At 43.3% G+C, this 15,751-nt stretch overlaps 1 protein-coding gene and 2 pseudogenes across 3 annotated transcripts; 1 reads left to right on the top strand and 2 right to left on the bottom strand.

Annotated features, from left to right (window-relative positions):
• Nucleotides 1-2,850: 2,850 nt before the first annotated feature.
• On the bottom strand, nt 2,851-3,900 carry LOC310789967 (dnaJ homolog subfamily B member 1 pseudogene; annotated as a pseudogene). The gene has a single exon. The product of its transcript is annotated as a dnaJ homolog subfamily B member 1 pseudogene (transcript).
• Nucleotides 3,901-8,874: 4,974 nt separating this feature from the next.
• LOC310790400 (ras-related protein rab7 pseudogene) lies at nt 8,875-9,480 on the top strand (annotated as a pseudogene). Its single transcript has one exon. The product of its transcript is annotated as a ras-related protein rab7 pseudogene (transcript).
• A 4,354-nt stretch (nt 9,481-13,834) lies between these two features.
• Nucleotides 13,835-15,322, bottom strand: LOC310790138 (uncharacterized protein; the record flags this gene model as incomplete). Its single annotated transcript, XM_083651822.1, has 1 exon — nt 13,835-15,322. The coding sequence occupies one exon, from the start codon at nt 15,320-15,322 to the stop codon at nt 13,835-13,837; it is 1,488 nt and encodes a 495-aa protein (XP_083507948.1).
• Between the last annotated feature and the right edge of the window lie 429 nt (nt 15,323-15,751).

Raw genomic sequence — 15,751 nt, 5'->3', positions numbered from 1 at the left:
ACTCTTGCTTGAGTAATTTGAATAGATATTCTACTTGGTCTAATTTACTGTCCCCGTTACTCGCCTGATACTGACATGACCGCGTGCCGGATACCACTTTATGGCATGCGACGTGACGTTAACCAGCAAGCCAGCAACAGGCTCACTCACAGCTGATAATGCATTGCAAGCTTGGCTGTTAACTATAGCAGTGTGTCCTGCAAGGAGAAAGCTGCTGTCTGCCTGGAGCATTCACTCTCTGCGCTAGCTTACAGTTAGCCGTCACCCTGCAACAAGCTAAAAAAAACTTTCTGTTCAACTTACAGGTTATCGTTAGCTGCTCTTCCAGCAGACAATACAATGTTGTGGAACAAGCAAAGGATTACCAGATCGCTGCAATAGGCTACATGTCCTGTGTAATACTACCATTAAAAAACGTAACACCGGAGAGCCGTGTTCAATCCCCAGGGTTTCCAAAGTCTACATTTCAACCGTGAGTCACATTTAATGTTTTTGTTTTTACTGTAAGCGAAACTATAACCCAAACCTTAACCAAGTTGTTTAAACTATAACCCAAACCTTAACCAAGTTGTTTAAACTATAACCCAAACCTTAACCAAGTTGTTTAAACTACAACCCAAACCTTAACCAAGTTGTTTAAACTATAACCCAAACCTTAACCAAGTTGTTTAAACTATAACCCAAACCTTAACCAAGTTGTTTAAACTATAACCCAAACCTTAATCAAGTTGTTTAAACTATAACCCAAACCTTAACCAAGTTGTTTAAACTATAACCCAAACCTTAACCAAGTTGTTTAAACTATAACCCAAACCTTAACCAAGTTGTTTAAACTATAACCCTAACCTTAACCAAGTTGTTTAAACTATAACCCTAACCTTAACCAAGTTGTTTAAACTATAACCCAAACCTTAACCAAGTTGTTTAAACTATAACCCAAACCTTAACCAAGTTGTTTAAACTATAACCCAAACCTTAACCAAGTTGTTTAAACTATAACCCAAACCTTAACCAAGTTGTTTAAACTATAACCCAAACCTTAACCAAGTTGTTTAAACTATAACCCAAACCTTAACCAAGTTGTTTAAACTATAACCCAAACCTTAACCAAGTTGTTTAAACTATAACCCAAACCTTAACCAAGTTGTTTAAACTATAACCCAAACCTTAACCAAGTTGTTTAAACTATAACCCAAACCTTAACCAAGTTGTTTAAACTATAACCCAAACCTTAACCAAGTTGTTTTAGTTGCCTAAACATCGTCAATGAGAAGTAGTCTCTGCACTACTGTGTGCGTCAGGTGCGTAGGAGGAACAGGACTTCTCTCTTTTGCCGATCTGGCGTATTTATTTCTCTGGCTTTACATGAACAGAGCCATGACATGACAACAGACAGACTGCGACTGCGCAGCATCAGGAAGCTGTACATTGTGTGGTGAGGTCATCTCCTATGAGAATCTTACCGTAATACAATGAACAGTACTATTATGCTCACAGAAGATATAAGGACGTAAATTAACTAATACTCTACACTTGCCAAGTGAAGTCAGTGTGCGGGAGTCTTCTATGAGTTCCACTTTCGGAATTCGGGTTTGGAATTCATATCACGTTTCTAAATTCAATCTACGGCCATCTCTAATGATGGAATAGCGTTTTGTGAGCCACAGATGATCAGACTAAAAGTATTCTTACAAGCAGTCAAACGGTGGTTTCAGATTTTACTGTCATTTCTCAGCAAAGAGAATGTAACATTTTTGTTTTGCAGAGCACTTCAGCAAATCGCCATAACACACTCAGGTGATATGGAATTTGTTCAATTTCTTGGTTGAGGACACAACAGAGATGGACACATTGCTTGTTTTAAGAAATGTGAATTGCCTCACAATGCAGCCAATCTTTTTCTGTGGCTGTTAACATGCTGTGCCAATCAATTATTTCTTTGTTTTTATAGCAAAACGCTTTTTGACTGTCACCCATCATATTTTCTGTACAAGACTTTCATCTAATAATTCATACTGGCAGGTAACCAACCCATTTCACTCACGCTACATTATTCACAAGACAATTCCAAAGCTAATAAATAGCACTCATCCGACAGTCAAACCTAAGCCCTGTTTAGAAATGTTACACGTCCGACAGTCAAACCTAAGGCCTGTTTAGAAATGTTACACGTCCAAAGCCCTAAATGTTACATGTCTCGCTGACACTTATTTGGTGCTGTTGCATTATTCACACTTTGCACTCAAATTAGCCAAATTAGTCACCGGGAGGGAACACTCCCGTATCTGTGTTGAATGAGCCCCGCTTCACTCCGACAACACGTGTTGTCGGACTTGAATTCAACCCAAATCTCGGGGGCAGGACCTCACAGGCCACCCATTGGTCCAAAGTGGATTATACTAACTGAACTGACAGGAAAACAGATTTGTCTATGTTCGCCAGCGCCCGGTGGGGGGAAAATATCCTTCAATTTTGACTGGAATTAGCTGAGAGGCCGCTCCGCAATCATCGAGTCTACGTTTTCAGCGCCATCAGGTGGGCTAAAACTGACATTACCAGCTTTGACCAGCAAGCTTTTCCTAAGACTGTGGGAGATGTGTGGCTTTCCTCTGGTTCCTGGTCACCATCACGTTTTTAACCCTGGAGGTGCTGTAGGCTGCGTAAAGAAGCATTTATCATACAACAGTGAAAACACAGACTGCCGTGGGATCACGTGATTGGCGGAGAAGCATTGTCTTATGAATCAATGGCGGGGAAAGAGTTAAGAATCAGAATCAGCTTTATTGGCGAAGTATATACACATACAAGACATTTGAAAGTTTGGAAGTCCTGGAGTTCCTTTCTGCAGGTTCAAGTCGGTGGGAGCACCTGGGCAAGGGTCTCTCTGGCGCTTTGGCTGAGCCTTTCTGGAAACTTCACCTCATACTCCACTACTAGGTCCCCACGATGCTCAGGGCTTTTGGGGAAAGGCAGCCCCTCACCTTGAATATGCTGCTTCATCCCTGGCCGCACTACATCCTTTGCTGTCACGGTTATGGTCCTGCCATCCAATGTGGGTGCATTGACTGTGCAGCCGCACAAGGCATCTCTCAGCGAGACCTTGGCTGGGTAGATGATGTGGGAGCCATCGCGCCGGAACACCGGATGTGGCTTGTCCTTCAAAACAAAGACCACATCAGCTGGGATGCTGGTGGGAGTCTCGTCTCCCTCCTTGGGAAATGTGATTTTAGTCCCTTCCTTCCACCCCCTCTTTATCTCCACCTCCAGGATCTTATCCTCTATTCTTGTCGTTCGCCCGTCGGGGTTCAGCCTTTTATGGGAGATCTTCATTTTCTTGGTGCAACCACATAACACTTCATCCAAGGTCACCCGTAGGTGGTGGACCACAGGGGGATCCTGCTTCCTGATCATCGTACTGCTGTGACCTCCTATGCCTCCTCCCCCCATACCATTGCTGAAGGAGATAGGGAACGCTCCTATTCGGCTGCCCCCCATCATGCTGCCCATCCCGAAGCGGACGAAGTGGGGGGTGTCCATGCCCTCATCGCGGCCGCCAAAGAACTGCTCAAAGGGGCTGTGATCACTGAAGAACTCTGCGAAGATGTCATGGGGGTCGCCCTGGAAGGTGTAGTAGCTGAATCCACCAGGACCACCAGCACCCCCACCTGAGGGCCCCTCACCTTTCAGACCTTCTTCACCAAAACCATCGTAGATATCTTTTTTCTTCGGGTCCCTCAAAACGTCATAGGCTTCCGCTATTTCTTTGAATTTGTCCTCGGCCCCCGGGGACTTGTTTTTGTCGGGATGGTAGCGCAGCGCCTGCTTACGATAGGCTTTCTTTATATCATCTTCCGAAGCACCTTTCTTAATACCCAAAATGTCATAGTAGTCTTTGCCCATTTTGACCCCCAAGCTGTTGTGTAAAGCTGTCTGGACTGATGAGAGGTTTCAAAAGTGGCTTGGCTTGCACGATGCTCTATGATGTTGCCGCAGTGTCAGGCTTTATTGACTGGGCTATGAGGAAGAGTCATCAAATTTAGAACCTTAGCAGAAGGATTTATGACATCACTGATGATCTCACATTGTCTATGACATCACTGATGATGTCACAATGTCTGACATCAGTGATTTATGACATCACTGATGATGTCACTGATGGTGTCACAATGTGTATGCATAAATTACATCATCAGTTCACTGGCCATTGTACAATGCAGTACAAGTACTGTACAATGCAAGCCTGTAATTTACTGTGCAGCGGGGTTCATTCAACAAAGATACAGAGGCTCCATTCTGCTTCATGTAATGGAAGCCTGTAATTTACTGTGAAGTGCGGCTCATTCTTTGCACAGAAACAGCCGGTAGAGATACTTTTTTAATTTTATACTTACCGTAATTACATTCCAGAGCCTCTACTTTTTTACTTTTACTTGAGTAAACAAGTTGAATCAGTACTTCACTTTACTTACTGTCTTTACACAAGTAACTGTACTTCTACTTAAGTCAAGAACATGTGTACTTTTCCAATCTCTGCTTATTTGTGACAACACAAAACATTCTTCTTGCTTTTATTTTTGTTCTCCATTTCCCAGTTAGTTTCATTACTCAAGTAAAATAAGATGGACTTTCTTTCATCACATAATGTAGCCTATTGCTTTTGTGTGTGTGTGTGTGTGTGTGTGTGTGTGTGTGTGTGTGTGTGTGTGTGTTTGACCGTATCTCCTGGGGTTTGAGAGAACAAAGCTTAAGTTACCATATTGCTTGCCTTACGCACACCACAAATCTTGCAAGTGAGAGGCGTTTGTCTTCCTCGTGTTTTTGTAAGTTAAAGCCATAAAAGCTTTTGGACAGCTTCGATTCTATTGATGTTCTCTGTGCAGCTTCCAAAGTGGCCAGCAGCCAACAGAAGGGAGATTCAAGTCTATTGTTCCCTTTGGCAGCAGGTACAGCCTGTTGTTTAAGCCTTAATCATAATGCTCATGCTTCCAAAAATAATGAAATGAAAAGTTTGATAACACTTTAGATTAGGGAACACATGCTAACTATTAACTATGCATTTTCCCTCAGTTTAATATTTTCTCTCAATAATAATATTATTAGCACCTTATAATCCCCATACTAAACAAAGCATTCTAAAAGCCTGATTCATGTGGAAAACCTCCTTACCTCCTGAATGCTATAAACACTAATTATGAGGATATTGAAGGAAAAATCATAGATGATGGGCTCGTTTTTGTGCAGAATCAGGTGCTAATGAGTGGTTTGTAATGTCTAATAATAGCCAATATACTACTAATATGCATCTCAATAGGAAACTTATTCATAGTTAACGTGTTCCCTAATCTAAAATGTTACGTGTTTCTAAATATCAAATAAACAAACAAATCAATGAATTAATCAATCGAGCTATGATAAATAAATAAATACGTGTAGTATATCTAGAAAACAAATAAATTAACATCTAAAACAAAAATCTGGGTGCCGCAGACTTTTGCACTAGTAAGAAGACTGAAGCAGGGTGTCACTGGAAAAGAGCATGCGCTCAGTCAACTTTAATTTAATTACAACATCCTGTGAGTTAGTGAGGTAATAGCTCTTAATTTTGTCCCATATATGATCTCGCACAAAATGTCAAAGAGCAAGAGTGAAAGTTGTTTTGGGTTTTTCTGAGACATTTCCTCTGGGGACCCTGACCTGGAAAATGTGCCTGTTATCCACTTGGACGCCTCAGCAAACCTCGCAGTGTGAGTGAGTGAAGTGACCAAATTGTGCATCTGCCCATGCTAAATTAGGTCACCTACAGTGGCAGTAGAGATTAAATGGTATTAAGAATTTCATATCACGATTATAGCGACCAAAATGATCACGGTTATAACACGGTATTGTTAGTGTGCTGAAAATGTTCGAATGGTACTGGTAAACTTGATATACTGAAATAATTTCACCAAGGCTGCACGCCTGCCTCTCAGGCTATTTACACCTGGCACTAACATGCATTTTCTGTGATCAGATTGCAATTCGGATAGTGCTTGACCACATTAGCCTGATTTTACACCTGGCATTAACATGCGTTTTGGGTGATCATCAGATTGCAATCTGATTGCAATCTGATCACCCAAAACGGGTGTCCTCTCAATCCACATACAGTTGCTGTATGCAGATTGCGAGGACACATTGCATTTACACTTGTGTTCAATGTGGTCACAATGCATCCCTGACCACCTCCGGAGGTGGTTTGGCCGATCAGATCGCACCTGTACTTTCAAGTGGTCAAGCACTATCTGATTGCAATCTGATCACAGAAAACGCATGTTAGTGCCAGGTGTAAATGGCCTCTCTGTGACTGTTGCTAACTTTGGTTGATGATGGACAGTATTACTCGGTTTTCAGATCAGCAGAGGAGGTGGAGCAATGAGGGGGGAATTGCAAGATGTTTACACAATAGATAATTTAGAAGAATGCTTGTTTTGATAGTTTCACTGTTATCTCTCTACCTACAAAACAGATAGTCATGGAATTATGGATGACAATTCTGGTTGAGAACAAAAGTGCATCAGTCAGACTGCTGAGCCTAAGGCCATGTTCACATTACAGGCAAATCCGATTTGCTGCTAAAGTCATTACCTTAATTGGTTTCCCAAATCTGATTTGGGAGTGTGTCCACACTGCCACAAATCTGATTTGGGCAAGTGTTCAAGTCGGATCTGTGTGTCCACATCCAATGAGCCTATCTGCATGGGTTGCTAGGGTAATGACATAGGCATCAGTAAACAACTAGCTCTGAAGGTGCTTTCCAATGCAGAAGCATGATAAATTACCATCATCTCTCGCTATCCAAACAATCACGCTCCTGAAAAAGACAGAATTGCTCTCAGCGAGACTCCCACTCCTATAATGTAACCGAGCGAGGCAGGCGCCAGGTTTATTTTTTATTTTCAAGTATACCCACTGAACAGAACTACTTCCGTTTATAGTCTTCAAAATCAAATACCACCCTGTCCTGTAGGCTACTGTGTAACACTGAACATGCAGAGCCTCCAGACACGAGGTGACTAAATAAATTACATAACATGCTTACATGAATGTAAAAAAAAATCACAATGCTGAACTCCTCGATGTTTGGCAGTGCAGCTGCTGCAGCCTGGAAAAGACAGGGATTTTATTTAGAAAGTTATGACCAGAAGTGGTGTATTTAACTCCGGCAGGTAGTCGATACAGAAGAAAGTACACATTATTTCCTATTTTCCAGTGTGATGGCAGAGAAAAGTGTGTGTGCTGCGTTGCGTGTAATGTTAGTTAGAGGAGGCACACACACAAACATATGTTAAAAAAATAAATAATCGCACCCTTTTGCGGTTATGTAATCGCACATGCTGACATCGCGATTGCGATTGGATTAATCGTGCAGCACTACTGACAATTCACGCTTTAGGGCCTAAAGCGTGAATTGTCAGTAGGCTATGATTGGTATCACCGGTATGATTACACGAACAATTTATTTTTCACTGTGAGAAAATGTAGCCTATTTGAAGAAGTGTGTGAGAAGTAGGCTGTGTGAGAACTGTCAATTGCTTGAGTCTCACGGACAATGTGAGGGTTGGTTGGCAGACCTGTCAAGTTGTATTCATCACTTTTGCGCACGTCGCAGCTGTTCAATTATATCGGTGCATGCATCTAATTTCACACGTAGGCTATAGTTCACGGTTACCGATATGATACTGAATTTATTTTTCACTGCGACAAAATGCACTTGGCGTGAGTGTACATAGCGTTGGCAGACCTGTCAAGTTAGTGTATTCCTCACTTTTGGGCATATAATACCACACATAGATGCTAGCGGATTTTTACTGCCTTAAAAACACATTTTACAGAGTTCACAGTTATAGCAGAACACTCCCAGAGTTAGCTAAGGGTCTTATCTACATGTGTGTGTGGTGGCATTATGTTAAAAACAAGGGCAAATTCGGCCCTGGACCACGTGCGGCGTGTGGCAACCACGGGGGCAGGCATCCCTGGGTTGTGGCTAGATGGGGTACAGCCACGGATGGAGTGACGTGAAATCTTGGCAATTGTTATTCCATGTAATTTGTGTTACTTTCCTGTATAGTGTCATGACGAAAGCAAAGATACAAGAGGGTGAGATAAAGGATACATCCCCCCAATATTGAAGTAGCCTATAATACAGAGTGTGTGTGTGTGTGTGTGTGTGTGTGTGTGTGTGTGTGTGTGTGTGTGTGTGTGTGTGTGTGAGTAACTTCCTCTAGACCTAACCATATTTTTAAAATCTCTGATCACCAATAAGTTTTTTTTTAGGGCTTCATAGCATGAATGAGAGATGAATAGAGGGGGACCAGCTATTATAATTTTTGTAAAAAAAAAAGAAATCTGAAAAAGAAGTCATGTTTGAGATCCGGGGCTTTTCATACAAGATCCAGGGCTGTAGCCCCGAAAGGCCAGCTCTAACGATGCCACTGCTTGTAGGGAGATGCTGCTTTATCCTCAAAACTGCATGATGATGGATTTATCCATCCACTGTTTCCCTAGCCTACATTCCATAAAACCCGATCGGTTCCTCAAAGTCTGCAGTCCACTCTCTCGTCACTCGCGTTTTCCATAATCCTCGAGTGACATCACTGGTGACATCATCAATTCTATGAGTGATATCAGTGATTTATGACAGACACTGATGATGTCATAGACATTGTGACATCATCAGTGATGTCATAAGTCTCAGACTACTATCACAGGACTGTCTTCTTAGACATTTAGCTTTTTAGCTATCTAGCCTGCACGTTAGCAAATGTTTACAGCAGTCACAGAGAATATCCACATTGACATTTTTCTGACATATTTTCCTCACACAGTTAAGGCACAATGACATCTAACAAGAACACACTACTCAAAGTCATCATCTTGGGTGATGCTGGAGTTGGTAAGACTTCACTGATGAACCAGTATGTGAATAAGAAGTTCAGTAACCAGTACAAAGCTTCAATAGGCGCCGATTTCTTGATGAAAAAAGTCATGGTGGATGACAGGCTTGTCACAATGCAGATCTGGGACACAGCAGGCCAGGAGAGGTTCCAGTCCTTAGGTGTAGCGTTCTACCGTGGAGCGGACGGCTGCATCCTGGTATTCGACGTGACGGCACCCAACACCTTCAAGACCCTTGACAGCTGGATGGATGAGTTCCTGATCCAGGCCAGCCCTCGAGATGCAGAGAACTTCCCCTTTGTGGTGTTGGGCAACAAGATTGACCTGGAGAACAGACAGGTAACAACCAAGCGAGCACAGGCTTGGTGTCAGAGCAAGAACAACATCCCATATTTAGAAACCAGCGCCAAGGAGGCAATCAATGTGGAGCAGGCCTTTCAGACTATTGCACGTAACATTCTTAAACAGGAGACCAAAGTGGAGTTGGACTATGAGCCGATAAAGCTGGACAGGAACGAGCAAGCCAAGCCGTCATGCAGCTGCTGAGGACTCTGAAGATGTACAGGGCCTCATCACTGTCCTCACTACCCTGTCCTGCTTTGTCTATATACCAGGGTGGGAATTACATGGAGCCCATGGCCACCGTTGCACCTCCCTCTGGCCGTGATACCCTGAGATCCCTAAGGCCATCTTGGCAGTGCCCTGCTAGCAGCCTGCTACTGCAATTGGCTCATTTTAACAGACATTTCAGAAAAATCGCTCTTCACGATGTCAATAGACTCAGTAATGGCTTTTGTGCCCTGGCATGTGGCCTTGTGCTCTAAAAACAATTGTGATGCCGAAGGCTACAGTAGATGGCCTTACCCCTAAAATGACAAAATTACCCCCCTGCTATATACCCTCTTTCCCTTGCCTGACTGTGATCCCTGATGGTGCGATTTGATAAGCAGATTCAATGTCGGTTTGTTAATCAATTGAGGACAGCTGATGGCTGGTGATACGCTCGTGCAGTTTGGTTTACAGCTGTTATGTAAACTAGAAATCTCGTGCACTGTCGCACGCTTGGCTGCTTCGCATATGCAGCTCGGCTGCTGCGCGGCCTCACCTGCTCAACTGGCATGTGCAGCGCACAATTGCTTAACTCTGCATTTAGTTGCTTGAGTGACATCACTGATGACATCAGACCTGCCCGAGTTATAGTAGAGAAAGAGTTATGACCTCACTGATCTCACTATTTGGTAGGACATCACAGATGATGTCACAATGGAAGTTGAACAATTGTGTGCCACGCCACAGGCCCTCCAATTATAGCTCCAACAATTATAATAGTAGAGCTAAGTGAACAGCTGATGGGTTACATCATTCAGATAACATTGATTTAGAGTGAATTAGGTCCAGCCTCCCATTTGGAGTGATTGGATACGCCTTCCGCGCATCTTAGAAGGGTTTGTGGCTGTGCTTGGCAGGCGAGCTGTCAATTTTCATTATCCCACGGAGCTAAGCGTACGACGGCAGCTCAATTAGACGAGGCTGACATGCCTTGTGTGTCAGAGAGAGACAATGACGAGGCACTCATTGAACATTAGTTATGATCACTGAGTCATCACACACTGATGATGTCATCAGTGACCAGAGATGGGGACTTGGACTGGAGACTTGGACGTGAGTCGCACTGAAGTCACACACACACACAGTGACTTGAGACTTGACTTGTCCTCAAAGACTTGAGACTTGACCTGTACTTGAGATTTGGGACTTGTGAACAATCTTTATTTTTGTGTGTGTATTAACATTAAGGAAAGGTCTACTAATAATAATGTAAACTAATCAATGCTAATAGATAGAGTGCGGATAATACAGTAGCCTACATGCTTTGAATTCCTTAGTTTTATCTGTGCAGTGTTCTAAGCAGACTGGATGGCATGCAGCAGATGATAGAATGCTCATCCATAAGAGACTTGAGACTTGACTTGGACTTGTGACCAAAGACTTGAGACTTGACTTGGACTCTAGCTCAAAGACTTGACTTGACTTGGACTTGCAAAAAATTACGTGAGCATCTCTGTCAGTGCCCGGCCACGACCCATTGCTGCGCTTCAGGGTTATTATTGATTAAATTTTATTATTATATTTGTTTATTTATTTTTACCAATTGCAGTGACCTTGACCTTTGACTACCAAACTCCAACCAGTTCATCCTTGAGTCCAAGTGGAGATTTCTTCCAAATTGTAAAAAAATTCCCTCAAGGCATTCCTGAGATATTGCATTCCTGAGAATGGTACAGACGGATGTGAGATCACAGTGACCTTGAACTTTGACCACCAAAATGTAATCATTCATAGTTGAGTCCAACTGGATGTTTGAACCAAATTTGAAGAAATTCCCTCGAGTTGTTCCTGAGATATTGCGTTAACGAGAATGGGGCGGACAGACGTGAGGTCACAGTAAGCTTGAACTTTGACCTTTGACCACCAAATTGTAATCAGTTCATCGTTGAGTCCAAGTGGACTTTTGTGCCAAATTTGAAGAAATTCCAATAAAGGCGTTCCTGAGATATTGTGTTGAGAATGGGATCGACGGTTGTGAGGTCACACTGACTTTGAACTTTGACCACCAAAATCTAATCAGTTCATCCTTGAGTCCAATAGATGTTTGTGCCAACTTTGGAGAAATTCCATCAAGGCATTGCTGAGATATTGCATTGCTCCAGCCATGGCTGTTGCCAGCGAAGGCAGAAAAGCATTAAATGGGACTCATGGTTAAAATGTAGACTGGAAATCCTGGTGATCAAACAAATGGCCAGTGGCCACTGTGTTATTTCAATAGAAGACTATGACGTTTATAATGTTGATATAAACGCATCTAGAAATGTTGATTTTGCAACATATTTTGGTTCACAAATGTTGAAAGTATTCTGTGGTTTGCAGAAATCTAAACTGCCATTTTATTCTGGCTACCAGACTGTTTCATTATCCCCCCTCAGGTACAGAATCCACCAAACTTCTTGATTTTCATTTCCCACAATCCCTTGCCAAATAAAGGTTTAAAACGATGTAAACACATTTTCTACTTTGTGTTGACTTGCACAAGCAAGGGTGGAACAATGAATGGCAAAGATGACAAATAGCAAATACATTTCTAGTGTTCTCTATGGCAACAGAAGATGGGGTGGTAAAGGTAAATTATGTTTAGGTTCATTAGCATAATTCTGAATGTAACAATACATTCTCTCTAAGATGAAAGTTAGGAACCGCGCAGCAAAGGAAAGATGAGGTTAGAGAGAGAGAGACAGAGAGAGAACAAAGGTGAGACCGTGATGATGAAAAGAGAGCGTGGTGTCTTGGCTGATGGCCAACAGGTACCACAGGGCAGAAATCAATCTAACTTACTTACATCGTTCTCCTCTCTCTCTCTCTCTTACACACACACACACACACACCCTTTAGAATGGTGGGCAGCCGATTAAACCAGCCGCCGCACATCACAAGTGAGAAGAATAGGAAGCAATAAAAGTGATGGACGTGAGGCGCAAGTGAGGGAAAGAGAGATGAAGGATAAAGCAGACAGAAAGAGAGGAACAACAAAAAAAGAGAGGAAGATGAGAGAAGGCGATGACAGAGCGAATGGAGTGGAGGCGGAATGATATAGTCATTGAGGGGCTAAATTGGGGCTTTCCATCAGACTTTGTGGTGTTAGGACCACCAGCTTGGGACATCCATCCAAATCGAAACCACAAAATGCACAGGAGGCAATATTAATGGCGTGATCCAGTAGAAACCTTGTATCGGTCATTTCATCGTAAAGGAATAGTTCGCCCGCTGCCCTGCAGCTCAACCGCTGTGCGGGCTCACATGCTCTTATGACATCACTGATGATGTCACAACTTCACATCACTGATGACATCACTGATGATGTCACAATGCCTATGACATCATCAGTGATGTCACAATGCACAATAAATTGCTCAAGTGACCTCACTGATGACATCACTTCCAGTTGAGTGACATAATTTATGATGATGATGATGATGATGATATGACTTGTTAAGATGTAGATTTGTTTGCAGTGCAGCTTTGAGCGAACCCCCCGGCACAGTATGAAAATAGACGTGTGTTACTGTAAGAAAGCTTTATACATCCTAAGGACTAATGAGCTTTAGAACAAAGTTCAAACATAGCCTGTTACAGGAAAAAGCCTGTTACAGGAAACAATTTACTTCATTTATCCTGCCACAAGCAGTTGATAATTTATTAATGGATGTCTGTGATGTTCTTTTTGTCTTATTTGTTTTTATGTATGTACTTCGTACTACGCTTTGTGCAATCCAATTTGCCCTTTTGGGACACTTAATAAATCTTGAATCTTGAATCTTGAATCTGTGTGTGTGTGTGTGTGTACAGTATGTGTGCCGCTGTGTGTTTACGTGTGCTGCATTGCATAGCTTTATGAGCTGTGTGTGTGTGTATTTGCCTTATTAGTTAATGTGGGTCATGATGATAGACCTAACCAGTCCCTGCTCCCAGCGAGGAGGGGCTGCACTGTGTGTGTGTGTGTGTGTGTGTGTGTGTGTGTGAAGCACTCAGACCTCTGGATTAGAAAAGTAAATAGAGAAACAGTATCAACTACACCAATTTACTGCAAAATGCTTTGGATTCAACAGCTTAACATGCTTCCCATATTCTGAAAAAAGTCAAATCGCATGGGAGGAGGGACAATATTCTGCATGTATTCCAAGTTGAATTGATTATTGGCTGCAAGCCACCATTTAAAGCTTGGCGAGCCAAGCTGTGCTATGAGCACTGGTCTAGCAGTAGGCATCCAAGCACTTCCAGTCCTATGATGTCTCTTGGTCAGTAGTAAATATGAGGTAGCAGGTTTCCAGATGCTCTGCTCCTACTCCTAAACTGTGACTAAGTCTTTTGGACGAAGGCCTCTCTCAAATTGTCCTCTAATCTCCTCGAAGAGAGAAGGCCCGATGTCCTCCGTAATGCACTTTGCCCTCAATGCTTTCAGTGTGATGCTCAATCCTCCAGCATCGCACAGGTGAAACTCCTCCAGGTGAAACTCCTCCTCCAGGTGAAACTCCTCCAGGTGAAACTCCTCCTCCAGGTGAAACTCCTCTCCCAGGTGAAACTCCTCCCCCAGGTCAAACCCCTCCCCCAGCTCAAACCCCTCCCGCAGGCCGTCGCTATTTCCTTCAGCCGGCCGCTGAAGAGCAGCACGGGCCGTGTGGACAGAGGCTGTCACAACCCCATAGTCTTCTTCCTCCTCATCTTCCTCAAAGTCGTCTGAATACTCTCCTTGCTCTGAAACCTTAGTCTCCATGAAAGGCTCAGTAGAATCATCTCTTATTGGCCACCTCACAGGATTAGCGTGTTCTTGCTCACTGTGCTCCCCTACAGAGGACAAGCTGTCATCGTCGTCAAAGTCCTCAGAGTAGTCGCTCTGTTCACCAACACTGAATGCATCTAGCTCTGCATCACTGCCAATGCCTGTGGTTGTATCTTCTGTAACCACATCACAGCTGCCCCCTGCAGGCCACCTCGCAGCAACACAGTCACCACCACGGTTTGAAATGCATAGCTCTGTCTCTCCATGCCTGGCGAGATGATCTCGCACATAGGTAATGGCAAGTATACAGGCAGCACTTGGCCTGTCTTCTGGGTTGAGGCAGAGCATGGTGTGGATAAGAGAGGAGATGTTGTATGAGTATGCGTCAGGCACAGAGCCGTACTCTCCTTTGGTGATCTTGTAGAAGAGACTCAGGAGGTTTGTGGCTGCGAAAGGTGGCTGCAGAGAGCAGATCTCATACAGCAGGCAGCCAAGAGCCCAGATATCAGACTTTGAGATGTACGGGACGTCCTTGCACAGCTCGGGACTAAGGTATCTGGGTGTTCCAACGCATGTGGAAGCCATGTCCAGGGTGTTGGTCATGACTCTGGATATCCCAAAGTCCCCCAACTTCACCACACCACTTTTTGTGAGGAGTACATTTGAGGTTTTGATGTCCCTGTGAAGTATGTTTGCTACATGGATGTGATTCACTGCCGTGGTGACCTGTACAAACCACTCCATTACAGTATTCTCTGTAAAGTACTCCCCTGTTTTCCTCTCTTTAACTCTATCATCTAATGTTCCACCGTCACAGTAATCCATTACAATGTAAATTAATTCACTGTTCACAAAGGCGTCAGTGCATTTTACGATGTGAGGGTGCTCCAATCTGCGTATGATTTGGGCCTCTTGAAGAATGGCCCCATATGTTTTGCTTTTGCTGCTGTCGATCCTCTTCACTGCGTGCAGGCTCTCGGTGTCCATATGCCTCATAAGGAACACCTCACCTGCTCCCCCCCTGCCCAAACACAGGAGATTCTCGTACTTCTCCATAATTGCTAAGATGTTCGTAGATTAAACGAGAAACAACTATTTTAATCCATGAAGCGTTGAGGTAACGAGCACTAAAAGACCAGCTTTCAGCCACAAAGAAAGAGAGAAATAAAACCAGACACGGAGTCCAGTTAGGCGTGGTGTCGGTGGCTTGGGCTTGGTCGAGGCTGTTGTTTCCGCAGGTTCAGTCAGGCTTTATTGGCTCAGCTGTGATCAAGAGTCGTCCAATTATAACCTCAGCAGGCTGATTATTTCACAATGGCTCTGTGCCTTAAGTGATTTGTGACAGACACTGATGTCAAAGTCATTGTGACATCATCAGTGACGTCATAAATCATTGATGATGTCGCCTACGCATAGACAATGCAACATCATTGGGTAGACGGTGACATCATCAGTGTCTGTCATGAATCTTTTGATTGTATGACA

The sequence above is a fragment of the Poromitra crassiceps genome (assembly GCF_964638095.1).
Source record: "Poromitra crassiceps genome assembly, chromosome: 15".
Taxonomy (NCBI): Eukaryota; Metazoa; Chordata; class Actinopteri; order Beryciformes; family Melamphaidae; genus Poromitra; species Poromitra crassiceps.
This window is presented reverse-complemented; position numbering and strand designations above follow the sequence as displayed.